This window comes from Meles meles, chromosome 17 (genome assembly GCF_922984935.1).
Source record: "Meles meles chromosome 17, mMelMel3.1 paternal haplotype, whole genome shotgun sequence".
Lineage (NCBI taxonomy): Eukaryota > Metazoa > Chordata > Mammalia > Carnivora > Mustelidae > Meles > Meles meles.
This window is the reverse complement of record NC_060082.1, coordinates 47,215,200-47,232,745: the sequence shown is the minus strand read 5'-3', so window position 1 is coordinate 47,232,745 and position 17,546 is coordinate 47,215,200. Positions and strand designations below refer to the sequence as shown.

The 17,546-nt window shown below is 32.6% G+C and overlaps 1 protein-coding gene across 3 annotated transcripts in view; it reads left to right on the top strand.

Annotated features, from left to right (window-relative positions):
- Nucleotides 1-16,820, top strand: part of ODR4 (odr-4 GPCR localization factor homolog) — a 39,565-nt gene extending 22,745 nt beyond the window's left edge. For 2 of the 3 annotated variants that reach the window (XM_045982867.1, XM_045982866.1), the window contains exons 12-14: nt 2,858-3,043; nt 13,153-13,263; nt 14,823-16,820. In XM_045982867.1, coding sequence (XP_045838823.1) covers nt 2,858-3,043; nt 13,153-13,263; nt 14,823-14,890 — 365 coding nt within the window. In that variant the 3' untranslated portion in view covers nt 14,891-16,820. The remainder of the gene's footprint in view (nt 1-2,857; nt 3,044-13,152; nt 13,264-14,822) is intronic. The other variant, XM_045982868.1, reaches the window with a different exon arrangement.
- Nucleotides 16,821-17,546: the final 726 nt, after the last annotated feature.

The following is a 17,546-nucleotide window of genomic DNA, read 5'->3' as shown; positions in this document are numbered from 1 at the left end:
CCTGGGATCCAGCCCCACATAGGCCTCTCTGCTCAGCAGGGAGCCTGCTTCCCCCTCTCTTCTCTGCCTTCCTCTCTGCCTGCTTGTGATCTCTGTCTGTCAAATAAATAAAATCTTAAAAAAAAATAATAATTACTAACATACTTGGTTGGGTTCTACGTCTACCCTGCAACTAGCAGGGTCGCTTTAGACCAATGATTTAATCTATCCAAGTATCCATTGTCTTACCTAGAAAACAGGGATTACAGTAGATACTCTTTGAGGTTGTGAGATTTAAAAAGATGATGTTTGTAAAGTCCCTAGTACAAATTGGTAAGCTATATGGTTACTAAGTGGTAGTTACTATTATATTGGAGATGATAAAGCATGAGACTTACTTGATAGTTGTCTTTAAAATTTCCTAACTTTAATTTTGGGGAAGTGTATCATTATATTTCAAAAAGAAAGCTAATATAAATACATATATTTTTAAACTTTAGTAATAGAATTATTTCAGCAACATGTTAGTTGATCTTAAGATATCAAGATAAAAGAATAAATTGCAAGTGTAATAATACAAACAAACATAAAATTTGAAGTTGAACATATGTATGCCAAATTGTTAGATTCTAGATTTGGTCTTTATTTTACTTCGGTCATCTTTCTTCTATACTGGTAAGATTTTATAGATTTGTAATATGGTAAAATGTAGAACGTATGCCATGAAATTAACCTGAACTAGAGTATTTTTGCATGCCTAAGGAAGTCTGCAAAGGGCATATTAACTTTATATTCCTAATCTTTAAAATAAACATAGTCTGAATTCTGGCTATCCAGTGACAATAAAAATGTAAGAAGTCCAATCATCCCTTAGCTTACTATGGTCTTCTCCTTCTCAGATTCCCCTTAAGTATTCCAGAACTTCTCTCAGCCTGCATTTAATCTTGCTCAACTTACTCTCAGCAGATAACCTACTCATTGTGAAAATTGAGGACTCTTACCTTCTTCCATTCCTATATTCATATCCATCCATCCATTTGTCCTCTGAGAACATAATTTGTATTCCTCTTCGCCTTTGGTCATGATTTTGCTTCCTGGATGGCACTTCTCTTTGTTTCATACAAATGTCTATTTATCCTTCAAGAATCAACTCCGATATCAACTATTCTACACAATTTTCTATAATACTCCAGTATGAGTTAGGATTCTGTTCTTAAGCAGTAAAAAACCAATTCTTACATTACCTTGAATTTTTTTCTCTGTTTTGAACTTACTCAGATAGTGTTTAACTAGATGCTCTCCTGTGGGAATACTCCTAAAGGTTTCTTAGAATGCTTTATGAGGAGTTTTTTTTTTGTTGTTGTTGTTGTTTTATAAGATCCTCTCATTTTTAACCTCAGATCAACCATAAAACTTGATTTTATTTAGCTACTAAATGGCTAATTTACCTTTTTAACTCGAAAATTATAAGTTCTTTTTTTCAGTGAGTAAAATTATTACAACACTGCTTTAACATTTGATTTTATATCAAGCATATTTATTTCTTTTTCAGGAAAACTAGAATAGAATAATGCACTTTGAAGTAGTTTTAAAATTTTGCATGCCAATTACATATACATATTGTAGCCATCTTTGAAAGTTTTGAACTTAACCTTTTTTAAGAAACTATAGGCCAAAGTAAAATAATACATTCCTAATTTCAGTGGGTGGACAATGTACATGCTACAGTGAAAATTGCAGTAATATAATTTTATAGCTAGGAGGCAGTCTGGTCAAAGAGTAAAGTTCTTCTCCCAGTTCTATGACAGCAGAATCTGACAGGAGTGCATAATTTAAGTTATAGCATTTTCTGTGACACTTAAGGCATTCTTCATCATCTTCTGTTTGTAATTGTGTAGAGCTACCACTAGTTTGACAAGGAAATGTAGATTGCTTTTAAAGTGAGCCCTAGTTTTCTACTTGATCTTTTCATTGGCAACTTAATCATATCCTTTGCTGAAAGAGGTGATTCTTTACACAAAGTCTCTTTGTTAATAGTTCAATAGGATGATGGTGTTGAACCAAACAATAATTATGTATTTATGTAGAGCAATGACAGTGTTAGAAGTTGGGGGAAATACTGTATTTTATTTTGTGAGTATTCAAAGAATGAAACATTTATTGTTTATTTAGCTTCAGATTATGTTTTCTAAGGATACTTTAAGGCTGTTTACAGAAAGGTATTACAATTTAGCAAGATAAAAAATATTAGCAATAAGAACAAGGCAAGCGGAAAATGAAAAAGAAAGCAGGATGGAGTTAGTAGTAAGAGTAGTATACAAAACCTGTATCTTGATGTCTTACACATGCTTGATATAGGGGGCTCGATCTGTAAGGTGGAGTCAGCAGTAAGATTAGAGCAAAAGGAATGCTGTTAAATTGTCCTATACATTTGACATAGGTGGGCCACTAATTTGACTCCAAACTTGCATGAAGAAGAGAAATATTTATAAAATGCAGTGCTTTTACTGTTAAACGAGAAAAACAACAATTTCTGAGACCAGGGACAAAATTCTCCCGGGTATTCCTTCATAGGACAGTGGATAATACAAGAATATATAACTTAAAGAAAGAAAAAATAATGTATAAATAACAATATCCTCACATTGAAGGCAGTGGTTAAGTTTATATTTTATAGGAGTATCATTTAGTCCCTTACAGAGGCCAGGGTTGTTGAGGTAAAGCAGAATTCAGCAAGAGCAATTCTGTGTCTGATCAGTTAAGACATGAAAAGGCCTTTTAGGTTTTATTTTTATTAATATTTATCTCATATACAAATATATCATGGATGCTAGTTACTGACCTATCTAAATATTGATAATGTTCCTTCTCCTTTTAGATTCTGAAAAAGAGTTTCATATCCTCCCTCACCGAGTTTTCGTCCCCATTCCGGGATCCACTGTAATGTTATGTGATTATAAATTTGGTGATGAGTCAGCCGAAGAAATGAGAGACCATTTTATAGAGATGTTAGATCATATGATTCAAATAGAAGATTTGGAAATTGCAGAGGAAATAAACACAGGTAATTATATGATATTACTTAAGAACCTGATTAGACTTTTGCTAGATGACCTTTAAGGCATCTAGTTTGTCTTTAGATTTCTTTAACATTAGTTCTTTTTGATATTTTTGAGGCATTTAAAAATATGTCTGTTTAATTTCTGCAGATAGAAACATACAGTCAGTGTTTTCCTGGAAAATTCTACCAAAATTTTAAGTTGCTTAAGGTTTTTCTAAGCCTAGCAAGTAGATCTTCATAAAACAAGTTCAGCTTTAAATAGGTGGAAATGCATAGCTTTTCGGTATTTCTTTTATTGTAAGAAAGTTTTCTTAAAATTACTATCTTAATTAATCATTTGGTTAAGCATTTTAAAACAGTTTATTAGACATCTCTTCGATACTAGTGGGCTTTATTTTCTTACCCCTTCATATAATTGGGATACCAAGCTGAAATTGGCAGTTCCAAACATTAGATCAAGATTATTTTTATAGAGCATAGATTTGCCATACTATCTAATTATGTAACAGTTTCTCCTCCTAACCATCACTTTCACATTTGACCTTACATTCTTTTTAGAAGGCTGCTTTTATTTTGTTCTGCGTTGCTTTCCTTTTGTTTTGTATCTAGTGAGAGCAGGTTATGAAAACATATACATAAATAAGTGTGTAAGTTGATGACAGACTTCCTGAAACATTTATAAATATGGGTTAAAAGTAATTATTTGCAAGTATCAGTAAATACTGAGTGTGTATCTATTTATTAAATTTAAAATTTCTGATATCATAGTAGAAAGTCTTTAGGTTTTTGAATATGGAAGTTTATAAAATTTAAATATAGCAATTTTTAAGTCTTTTCTGATTTCTTAATTATTCTTCTGTGATTTAACTAATTCCTGCCTCCCACCATAAGAGTATTTGAGTCAGACTACTCTTGTTACAATAATAAGTAAGTATTTCGTTGGCGAATATCAAGTCTGTCAGTAAAATCTTAGGTTAGTTTGACACTAGTGAGTTTGTTTTTTTGTTTTTTTTTTCAACAACTCCAGGTTATTGTTAATTATGCTGTGGAACAGTAAGCTTGTTTTAAAGAAAAAAAATACTTTATTTAAAATTGCTCAGGATCTAATGTTAAAACAGCAGCTGTGTTAAAAAAAACATTATTATTATTATTTTTAAGCATTTTATTTATTTGACAGAGATCACAAGTAGGCAGAGAGGCAGGCAGAGAGAGAGGGGGGAAACAGGCTCCCTCCTGAGCAGAGAGCCCAATGCGGGGCTCAATCCCAGGACCCCAGGATCATGACCCGAGCCGAAGGCAGAGGCTTTAACCACTGAGCCACTGAGGCGCCCCCAAAACTATTATTTTTTAAGGGATAGCTATAGTATATTCCCTAACTGATAGATACTTTGAAAGTAAACTGGTAAACATGTTTGCTGCTTTCTGAAAAATGTTTTCCCAGATGAGTGGCCCCACTATCTCTGCCAACCAGATGTAGAGTCATCAGGATAGGGATTTTTGATTATTTTCTTCACTTTTGTCTCTAGTGCCTAACAATAGTTCTTGACCCATTCTGTTGTTGATAATCTGAATGAATTTTATGTGAAATCATTAGAGTTAATCTAGTTGATTTTCTTTCTTTTAACATTGAAATCTGTATTCGTAGGAGATGGGGACTTAGACTGTATTCTTCCTTATTCTGAATACTAGTCTTCCTTCCTATAACTAACACCTTATTCAGTAATCTGGAGCTGAGTACTTTTTTACTGAGGCCATGCTTTCAATTTGAGGACAACTATCATGCTCTAAGTATGTTGAAGTCAAATATTTGTACAGTCCTTTAACTGGTCTCTTTATTATAGTTACCAGACCTCATTCTTTCTTACCACCTTGTTTGTCTTCTTATAGATTAGGAATTTTAAAACTGTGCTACCCATAACCTTTGGGATCATAGCTTGCTTTCAGGAGGTCCACAAACCTCTTAAAAGTAATGATATAATTTTTTCTGGATAAAGATCTATAACTATTAAAAGATTGGTGACCTAAGAAAGATTAAAAACTATTTCTTTAAATATACTTTGGTGTGTCTCTCTTGAAAGGCATTACCCCGAATTCAACCTAATACTCTAATAATATTATTAGCTATTATTTATATAGAATCTGCTATATATAGGCACTGTTTTAAGAACCTTAAAAATACTAAATTATTCAATTCTTATAATAGTCCTATGATATAGATACTATTCTTAGTCCCATTTTCCAGATGAGAGAATTGAGTCTCAGTAAGGTCAAGTAATTTTTCCTGGGTTCCACAGCTAGTAAATGGTAGAGTTAGAATTTAAACTTAAGCACTTTGGTTCTAGAGTCTGTGCTTTTTTCTAACAATTTCTTTCAATGGGACCTATTCAACACAGACTATAGAACTACTACCTTCCATGGTCTAGATATTTATTTTAGCATGGCCATCTTCATTGCATCATTCAAAAATTTTTTTGACTTAAATGAATGATGTTACATTATCCTGGTTTAATTTCATCTTGCTTCTGTCAGTATAATTTCTCACTTCTTGGCTAGAATCTTGGATCTGTTATCATAATAGGTGGTTTTCATATTCTTTTTGAATTACTTGTCACTTTTAGTGTGTATTACATTCATGAAAGATTAAAGGGTAGCACTGTATACAAAACTTGACCCATTCACAACTTACTTTACTTTTTTAAATTTTTTGACTAATTATTTTTGTAGCTTACTTTAAAAATTGGATATAAAAGTGTAAGGAGAGAGAGATTTCATTTAGATTTTATATATTCTTTTTAAGATTTTGTTTATTTATTTGAGAGATAGTGACAGATATGGAGAGAGAGAGTAGGAGTGGGGAGGAGAGGGAGAAGCAGGCTCCCCACTGAGCAAGGAATCCAATGTGCAGGGCTCCATCTCAGGACACTGTGACCATGCCCTGAGCTAAAGGCAGAAGCTTAAGTGCCTGAGCCACCCAAGCACCTGTCAGATTTTTGATAGTACATACCTAAAATGTTTATCTCTCTATCTGAGCTCCATACCTCAAACATGATAGGTATTCTTAAATATTTGTTAATAATTGACTGATACATACTAAATAGATCATTTTTTGGAAATTATAGTACATCTTTCTGTCACTTATTTTGTGCTTGAAAAATTGTAAAGTTTACATCTAGCCAGATACAAGGTTTTTAAGGTTTGTAACTGAACATGAACATTTAAAAAGGGTATGATAGTCACAGCTCTATGGTGATATAATTCAGAACATTATAAGGGGCATAGAACATTTAAAACATTACAATATGCAGCACTAGACATATTAATTTTAGTTTATAGGATTTAGTATGTCTATTACGTATTTATTAAGTGTTTGCTCTGTTCAAGGCAATGTAATAGGTAAAAATCAAAGACCACATTCCCTTCCTTAAAAGGAAATTTCCTCGTCGTCGCAAATGGCAAGATTTCATTTCTTTTGATGGCTGCATAGTATTCCATTGTGTATATATACCACATCTTCTTGATCCATTCATCTGTTGATGGACATCTAGGTTCTTTCCATAGTCTGGCTATTGTAGACATTGCTGCGACGACGTGGATGGAACTAGAGCGTATCATGCTTAGTGAAATAAGTCAATCGGAGAAAGACAACTATCATATGATCTCCCTGATATGAGGACATGGAGAAGCAACATGGGGGGTTAGGGGGATAGGAGAAGAATAAATGAAACAAGATGGGATTGGGAGGGAGACAAACCATAAATGACTCTTAATCTCACAAAACAAACTGGGGGTTGCTGGGGGGAGGTGGGATTGGGAGAGGGGGAGCGGGCTATGGACATTGGGGAGGGGAGGCGAACCATAAGAGACTATGGACTCTGAAAAACAACCTGAGGGTTTTGAAGGGTCAGGGGTGGGAGGTTGGGGGAACAGGTGGTGGGTGATGGGGAGGGCACGTTTTGCATGGAGCACTGGGTGTTGTGCAAAAAGAATGAATACTGTTACGCTGAAAAAATTAATAAAAAGGGAAAAAAAAAAAAGATGAATGGAAGAAAAAAAAAAAAAAAAAAAAGGAAATTTCCTTTCCTGATTTGGAAGATAAAATATGTATGCACTGTTAATTATGCAGAGCACGTTGTAAGGTCATAAAAGTAAGAACTTAACATTAATGATTAAAACCTTAGTTTCCAGTGATTTTGTTAATTATTCAATGAGAAGAAAATATTTTGACTATAGTTAGCAATAACAATCTACAGTAACCAGATTTTAACATTACTATTTTCAGTTTTAGCAAACTGTTTCCATTTTCTCATTATTAATTATTACTGCATTATGTTTCACTTTAATTGAAAAATAGATGTCTGTTGTATAAATCGATGCTCTGTATTCAGTGGATAATCCCAGATATATTAAAAGCTCCATAGTTTTGAATGGTTCTTGGAATTCTTTGAAATATCCTTGCAAATAATTAAAAGACTTATTTATAATTCAAGGTAATATACTTGTTGGTTTTATTATAAAATTTTAAATGCTATTCTCTAATAATTGTCTTTATCATTTATATGTATACTAAATATATTTTAATCCTGTTTCGCACCTTTCCTTCAGTAAGCTTTATCATTTACACTGTACCACGTTAAATATTAGTATGAGCTCGTAACTGAGGTATTTAAAACCACTTTTTAATGCTAGATGATATATAAATCTTCATTAGTCTTTTTTCTGGATTTTGATTTTTCTAAGTTTTTAACATTGGGACTTATTTATATATTTCACACTATATTTTAAAATTATCTTCTGTCTTTTTTTAATGCTGGTAATCTAGTGTAGACTTAGATAAACTGAATAGGAAGAGTTTAATATTACAAACACAAAGGAAACAGCACAACAATTTGTGGAAAGTTTAGGTGTATATACTTGAATGTATGCTGTATCAAACTTATGATCTCTAGATTATGTATTTTTCTAGTATTATATGATGTATTGAAGATACTACTTCATTATGTTAAGTATGCTTCTTTAAGGACTCTTCCCTGTTTTTGAAACTTATATAAATCCCATCTGAGTGATTGATTACTATTTTTGATTGCCTATTATGTATTAAGCATTAGGGTTCTAAAGATGAAATATACAGTCCTGACTCAAGAAGTTCACAGTATAGAGAGAAGTACAGAGAAATGGGTTACTCTAAATTAGGTGATTATTTCTGTAGTAGAGGGATGAACAGAATTATCAGAATGTTTAGCATGGGGATTATCTTTATATGGGATTAGAGAAAGTTTCTGAGAGCAGGTGACGTTTGAGTTCATTTTGAAGGATGAATATAGTAAAAGTAACTCTAGGCTTTTCAGGAATTGAACACTGGCATCAGTTGTATTTTGACCAAGCATATGACTTGTGTAGAATTGTATTAGTTTTGTTTTTCAAGTATTTGTTGAATTAGAAGGAATGATTTGGTAATTAGCATATTTTTTTAGGGTAAAAACACATTTTAAGAGAAAAATTAAGTGATTTTTCATAACATCCTATTTGTTTGAATTATATTCACTTCCTCATTCGCTTCTTTACTCATTTATTAATTACTCAAAAATGTATTATTTGTTAGTAATAAAATAATGGATTGTTAATTAATATTTATTTATTCATTCAAAAATATTAGATGCATGATTTTATGAAGATAGTATTTTAACTGAGTCCAGGTATGCTACCTACATCTGTGTAACTTTAAGTCCCCTCTGAACCCCAGCTTCTCTTGAGGTTAAGAGAATTTAGTACAAATATTAGGGAAAATAGTTTCTAAACAAAAAGAGATACATAACTGTAAGGTGATATTAACTAGTATTATAAAACTTCTAAATAATGAACTTTCTGAATTATAATAAAGATATTAACATTAAAGTATAAAAATAATATTTTATAGTATGTATAGATTTTCCTATATATTTGAAATTAGGGTTTTCATATATAATAACCTATAAAAGGTGGAGTTCAGATGTTCAAGTTCAAAAATTAAAATCAATTCGTATCTATACATTTAGGGTTATACTTGTTATAAGAATCTGGCTTATTTTCTAAGTATTTGATGTTATTATCTGCTGATTGTTGTTTAATTATTTCTGTTCTGTAATATACTTGCCAAGTAGTTGCTATGTTTGAAATACATATTTTGCCAGGTAAGTACCTTAAAATAACATACTTTTAAATGACTTAAGGGATGAAGAACAATTTGTCAAAATGACTCACTTAAGATGAGAGGTAACTATGGTTTTAAAATTTCTTAGATGCATTAGTCATCTCCTACTAGATATTAGTAGATATTAAGTTAATAATTCAGATGTACTTTATCTACAGTATCAGCTAAAAATTTGAAGACACAACTTTAAAATCTGGTGAAACTCATCTTTGTCAATTCTGTCTTGATATCAGAGCTAATTTATTTTTGTTGTTTGGTTAAACATTGATAATTTAACTATAAAGGAAAGGGCAGTAATAATGAACATGTATTTTTATGACTAAATCACTTAGTTTAGTGAAATTTCACTACTTCAGTATTTAGGGATGGGGAAGAAGACAACTAAGGAGTTCAAGTCCTAACATTGTATTTTAAGCATCTAAATAGTCTTGCCTAACTATCAGCTATCATGAAATTGAACCCATTTACAATTTAGCATTCATTCATTATTGCTCTTGTTTTCTCTTTTGTTGACAGTTTCTTACATGATTTATTTGGGGCTTGTCTGAAGTTAAAATTACCTGGTTTTAAGGAATGCTTAAGTTCTAATTTCCTATTGAATCATATGTTATTTGCATTTAAATTTCAGACACTAGTAAAATGACATCACATCTGAGATTTGAATTGAAATTCCAGAAGCTCCCACCAAAAACAGACATAAATAAATAGTTATAACAATGTCTTAGTCATCCTTGAAAAAATGCTCTGCTTCAGTAAAATTATCTGACTTGTATCAAATCAATATGATTTTGTATGACAGATTAAAAATGAAAATAGAACAATGAAATATCTTTTTTATAGAAGTAAATTACTTGTACAGAACATTTGACATACTAGAGCATGACTTTTGTATATATAACAATTCAATATTAAATGTATAAGTAATATATCATGATAAAACCATTTTTGTGCTCTTTAAATACAAGTACTCAATTAAAAAAAAAAGAGATCCTGTAGCAAATAAGTGTAATTCATGCTTCACTCGTTATTTTTATCTGTATTTGTTGTCTGATATAAAGATTTTAGTGTCCTCCAAAAAAGTTTTTTGGTACTGATATTTACTAATAGAAAAACCAAAATTATGTATGTGTTAACATAAATAAAACTGTACTATTCATTCAACTTTTTGATCTATAGATAAAGTTAGGGGAAATATGAAGCTGGTAGGCTAATGTAATCTAGAACTAAGGTGTTATAGTCCTTAAGAAAACAGAAACAATGGAAATATAGAAGACTAAATGGTTCTAGAGACAGTTCATAATGAGAATATTTGGCCTTTGCGACCAATGTGATATGGGAGAAAAAAAAGAGCAGAGGGTTTTATTTGTTTTTAAAGTACTTTAATCATATGCTTGAAGAGGGGAAAAAGGAATGGTCATACCCCTGATTCTGATGAGGTAGTTACTAAAGATGATTTCTGAAAATGACAGTAAACTTTTATTCATGGGAAATTGATAAAAATTAGGCGTTTTTTTTCCTTTTATCCATTTTGGTACCACAGATATGTGTTTCAATAAGTTTATGTATCATACTTGCAAGTTATATTGAAATATAAAGATTTCTATAAGAACATTTTAAATCCAAGCAATAAGCTCTTTTACTTTGAATTTAAATGGTAACATTTACTATCTCTCACTCTGTGGTTCTCTTCTCTTCTCTGTCAATAGAGGGATCAACATGGAGTAGATGCTTTCAGATAGCTCCCTAGAGTTCTATAGAACAGGATTTGATTACCACTTCTGAGGGAATGAAGGGAGTATGGCTTAAGGAGCCCTCTGTTCTTGCTTTAGCCAGCATAATTCTGATTCAATGCTGGGATTTTCTGTCAGATTCTTTAGCACTTAGGGAAAAAAAAAAGTGAAATCCACTGGTCTATCTAAGGATGTTTTTAGTTCAAACACTTTTAATCCGCGTTATATAAATTCAGCTAAACTAATCTACATAAATTATTGCCAGCATAATGAAACAGAAAGAGAACTTGTATTTGAATTCTCAGTCTGCTGCCCATGACCCTCAAATATGAACTTGACTTTCCAGGTTTTATTTTTCATCTGTAAAATGAGATAAGGTGGTTGTCTTGGTTAACATTGAGTTGTTTTAAGGTCAAATTTATGATCATATTTTGCTTGTATACAGTTGACCCCCTTATTTTCAGAGGATAAATTCCAAGAACCCCAATGGATGCCTGAAACTGCATAGTACCTTTCTATATACTGTGACTCTCTATATACCATGTTTTTTCCTAGATATGCGAACTTGTGATAAAATTTAATTTATAAATTAGGCATGGTAGGAGATTAAAAACAAAAATTATTAAAAAAAGATTAAAAACTTAAAAATAAAATAGAACTTATAACAATATACAGTAGATAAAAGTTATGTGAATGTGTTCTTTCCCTCAAAATATCTGATTATATTTATACTCACCCCTCTTGTGATGATGTGACATGATAAAATCTCTCATAATGAGATGAAATGAGGTGAATGATACAGGCATTGTGACGTAGCATTAGGGCATTGTTGACCTTCTGATGCTGTGTCAGAAGTGGGATCATCTGCTTCTGGACTGCAATTGACTGCAGGTATCTGAAACTGCAGATAAGTGGGAGGACTACTATATTTCAAATTTCAGGTTAGAGCCAATCAGCAAACTTTTTCTGTATAGGGTCAAATGGTAAATATTTTAGGCTTTATGGGGCACATAAGGTCTGGCCCACACGGCAGTTGCTAATCCCCACTTTTAATATTAATATATAATTATTTGAAATTATTGTCAAGCCATCAAAAAGGATGATAGAAATTGATTCCAATTAAGAGTGAAGGTTACCCTGCTCATATCTGGTTTGGTTTTTGGTATCTGTTTATTTTTACTACCATATGGTAAACAAATTACTTGTTTACTGTGTTTGCTATTATTGATAATTGTCTTTAATTATATTATCTATATTATCCATAATTATCTATCTACTATATTTGTTATTATTTGTTTACTATATTTGTTATTATCTCCCATAATTTGTGGGAATCATTCAGAACTAGCTCTTTGGCTCTTTGGTTACAGTCGGTTATAAAACTATATACAGTATTTTTTGTTGTTGTTCTTTTTTTTTTAAATTAATTTATTTATTTTTATTTGTTTATTTACAGCATAACAGTGTTCATTGTTTTGGCATCACACCCAGTGCTCCATGCAGTACGTGCCCTCCCTATTACCTACCACCTGGTTCCTCAACCTCCCACCCCACCCCACACCCTCCCCCCCGCCACCCCTTCATAACCCTCTGGTTGTTTTTCAGAGTCCATAGTCTCTCATGGTTCATCTCCCCTTCCAGTTTCCCTCAACTCCCTCTCCTCTCCATCTCCCCATGTCCTCCATGTTATTTGTTATGCTCCACAAATAAGTGAGACCATATGATACTTGACTCTCTCTGCTTGACTTATTTCGCTCAGCATAATTTCTTCCAGTCCCGTCCATGTTGCTACAAAAGTTGGGTATTCATCCTTTCTGATGGAGGCATAATACTCCATTGTGTATATGGACCACATCTTCCTTATCCATTCATCCGTTGAAGGGCATCTTGGTTCTTTCCACAGTTTGGCGACCGTAGCCATTGCTGCAATAAACATTGGGGTACAAATGGCCCTTCTTTTCACTACATCTGTATCTTTAAAAATTGTTCCATGAAATTTAATTTACCTACATTTATTCCATTTATTCACCTACATATATTCCATGAAGTTTAATTCACCTACATTTGATAATGAGCAAATTAATTGTGTTGTAAAAAAGTCAAATTGAAGGAAAATGGAGCTCATTGTATATGTTCCTTATGTTCTTTTTTAAAACTCATTTTATTCAGGATTGATTATTTTTATCCTTTTGTAGCTTGTATGAGTTACTCTGTGAATACCGAAGCTTCATTGGACAATACAGATGATGAACAACCAAAACAACCAATTAAAGCTACAGTAATATTGAAAATTCAGCAAAACATAGGTATTTAACATCTTTTATAAAATTGAAAAGATAGTAATTTGGATTTGAGTTTTCTCATTATTTTAAAATTATTTCCATTACATTTTGCTTTCTTAGATGTGCTAGATTAAACCCGTATTTATTGAGTATTATGGAAAGTGCTAGACCCTGGAGATAGAAGAGATAGAAAGATTCATAAATAATGCATTATTGCAGTTGCCCTCAAACATGACACTTCCTTTTTTTTTTTTTGGTTGCTTTTAGAGGAGGGTGGAAGGAGCAGAGAGAGAGAGAGAATCTTAAGCAGGCTCCATGCCCAGTACAGAGGGCTCAATCTCACAAACCTGAGATCATAACCTCAGCCAAAATCAAGATTTGGTTGCCTAACAACTTAGCCACCCAGGCCCCCAACTTTTTGTGTTTTTGCAAGAAAAACTGAGTTTCAGGAATCAGTTATTATAATTGGACCAATACCTTACAGATTGGTGTTCTTTGAAGTTCTTTGAAGAACTGCTATTGTAGAAGATTTTGATACATGTTCTATGAAAAAAGTCAGATTCAAGTCTGCAAATTCATAATGAGCTTTGAATTTTAAAGGCTCCAAGAAGCGTGGCAATTCACTTTAACGTTGTTCAGACTTACTGGTTAAAGAAAATGTAAGCTGTTCAGTGGAGTGCCAGTTTGAGAAATGCTTTATAAGCATTAAGACTTTTGACTGAGAGAGGTCAGAAGATCTTTCTTGGCACTTACCAGATAATTACCTTAATTCTTGGTACTGAAGTGCATATGTATGTGTATGTCTGTGTCTGGAGTGCTCTGTCGGGTTTGTTTTGGTTAACTTAAAATTATCAGGAAAAAATAAGTAAAACTAGAAGTTACCAACACAAACTTACTAATTCTTAGATTTTGTAATGGTGGACTCTGAGTTTTTAGTTTGAATAGTTACATAAATGACTTTGCCTTGTCATGTTTGAGACCCACCACCCATTGGGACTGTCTTTTGGTTTAAGCTAGCTGTAATGTCAGTGTGAATATTTATAGAAACCTTTTAAAGTATGTGTGAGGGTCACCTGGGTGGCTCAGTGGGTTAAAGCCTCTGCCTTTGGCTCGGGTTGTGATCTCAGGGTCCTGGGATCGAGCCCCGCATCAGGCTCTCTGCTCAGCAGGGAGCAGGCTCCCCTTCCTCTCTCTCTGCCTGCCTCTCTGCCTACTTGTGACCTCTGTCAAATAAATAAACAAAATCTTAAAAAAAAAAAAAAGTATGTGTGAGTTTTCCTCTCAGATGTGTGTGAGTGCATGTGTGTAAGAGAGATACTTTTTTTTTTTTAAGGTTTTGATAAGTGGCAAAGTACATAATTACCGGCCCAGCCTTTGCCATCTATTCAACTTATTGCTGTATTTTCCTCATAAGACTTAGCTGGCTTTTAATACATACATATGTGTGTGTAAGCATATGTGTTTATGCAGGTGTAACTTGTTGTTTAGACCCATTGGTTCCCTACATTTCAGAGCCTAGGATCAGTTAAGCCTTTCTTTTGCTCATCCCATTTCCATTTGTTTTGTGTTTGTTTTACTTGTAGGTGTGATTGCAGCAGTTGCGGTTGCAGTCCTTGCTGCGGGTATCTCCTTTCATTACTTCAGTGATTAGGGTGAGACACAGCTTCCTGATCTACCAGAGAACACTGAGCAACCATTATGAATAATAAAGATTGCAAACAGTTCATCTGCATTTAAGACCAGAGCAGCTACCTCTGCTGCCATAATGCCTATTAGGTTTCTGACTAAAATGAAATCACCAGCTGCCTTGTTTAGTCCTGCTTATATTATAGATGGCTCAGGCTTCCAAAAATAAAGTCGTGCATATAGATGGAAGTTGCATGTAACATATCCTTATTATCTATTTTTAAAAATGTTCAAAATGATGGTTTATTTTCATAGATTTTAGTCCTGTTGATCTGGATCACATATTGATCAGGATATTAAAAATGTGAATAGTCAGGGTTGACTGAATATCATAGTCCTAGAATAAATGAAATTTCTACAAAGTGGGGCAACAACCTGTTGGGTAAGTTTATACTCTAGGACTTTTCTATTGTATACTCAGTTCCAAAAGACTGATCAAGTTCTGGTCAAAGGTAGAAAACCTTTCCAGAAAGGTTTGAATTATTAAGGATTACCATAAATCATGTGTTTTCTCAGATTAGAATATCATACCTGTTTTAATACAATTAATGAGACTTTACTTCTAACAGTGCATTATACTAGGTACTGCAGAACAACAAAATCCTAAATAAAATCTATTTTTGAATGCATTAATTAGGTCAAAGAAAGTAGGGAAAGTTTCTGAGAATCATACCTCTATTTTTACTCACCCACAAAGATGAACACATTTTGAGTTGGGAATTCGAATACTGTTTTAAGCATGCAAGTGGACAGTGGTTGCTCAGATGGCAAATACTAATTACAATACATTCATATGCCATTTGCCTTGGACTAGAAACAAGGAGATCAATCTGAATCTGAGATGCTGTCCTAGCCAAGACAATTGAAGTGGCTACTTAGTTTATAGTATCCTATAACTCCTGGCAGAAGCAAGATGTAGACTCAAGATTTCCATGGCTTAAGACAAAGCAATATTATGACTAGACTGGAGATAACTAGGGGCAAAGTGAAACTAGCCTGAGAAAGAACATATAGAAATAATAAACTTTGAATTCAGTTTTCTAAAGTCTCATCACTGACATCGATGAAAGATGGAATGACAGACAAATCTAAAAAACAACTGCTAAAAAAGAAAAATAAGTCACTTGAAATTTAAAAAAAAACCCTCGGACATGTTGAATATTATATTAGACTTAACTGAAGAGACAATAAATAAACTGGAAGTGAGATCTAAAGGAATTACCCCGTGCACAGCAGGGAGAAACAAGGTGCTAGAAAATATAGATATTTAAGAGAAATTTAGAGATATGGAGATAATTACAAAGACTAGAAGTATTCGGAGGGAAGAATTGAGGATGGAGCAGTGGCAATATTTGAAGATAACTATTTTCCATATTTGTTGGAAAAACATGAAGTCATAATTTCAGGAAGCACTGTATATTTCAAGCATACATGGATCAAATCCATGCGTAAACCCAAAGTAACGTGACTGCAAGATACCAGACACAAGATTTGAAAAGCATTCAAAGGAAGAAAAAGATAATGAAGGCAAGACAGTCACGTACTTAGTAGGCTTCTCAATAGCAATAATGTACCCAAACAATGGTGGAATACTGCCTTCAAAATTCTGAGGAAAAGCTAATTATCAACTTGGAATTTGTGCCAAGCAAAACTGAAATGTTCAGATGAAAAACAGATTTTTGCCATCAACGGAACTTCAATAAAGGAAGTGCAAAAAGGATGATCTTCGAAAAGGAAAAATATTTCCACAAGGATGATCTGAAATTGAACTGGCGAACAAATACAATGATAAACATGTAAATCAAAAGTGTTATTAATATAAAACAGTCATAATTAAATGTTTATAAGAAGTAAAATTGTATATAACTGTAAAATGAAATAAACATTTTATGCAACATGAATGTGGACTTCTAAAATAGGATATATTTGAAGAACTGGATAGTAGTTTTTAAGATGGGAGAAGGATGATTAGAATTGTGTTTTGCTTTCATTATTCAGAAAGTGGGTTAAGATACTATTTAACCTTAAAATGTGTTATTAAAATCTCAAGAGTAACTGCTAAAATAATAGATATAGAATGAATCGTTGCAAAGGGAAGTTTAAAATAGTGGAACAGGAAGACAGTAACTTGGCACAAAAATTAGGAGTGGGGGAGGAACAAAATTAGTAAGAAAACAGTAACAGGTCAAGTAATGCTAATTAAAATAAAGATGAATAAACTAAACCCGGTTCAATGAAAGATTGGTTAGGTTTTTAAAATGAGCTATGTGTAGGCTGGATTTTTTAAAAGATGAAAACACACAGGCAAATAAAATTTGTGTAGCTTTAGTGATACTAAATCATAATTAGATTTATGGTGGTAGTATTAAAGATGGAGAAGGACCCTAAATAATGATAAAAGGATAAATTCACTAGAAATGTATAACTATTTTAAATTTGTATATACTTTATAAAATGACCTCAAAATGTATAAATTATTAGACTAAACCAACAAACTGAACAAGATAGATTTCAGCAGTTCTCAATTATTGATAAATAAACCAAGCCAAAGAGTGAATGAAAACACAGATTTGGATAATGCAATCAACAATATTGATTCAATGGGCAAATTTAAAATAATC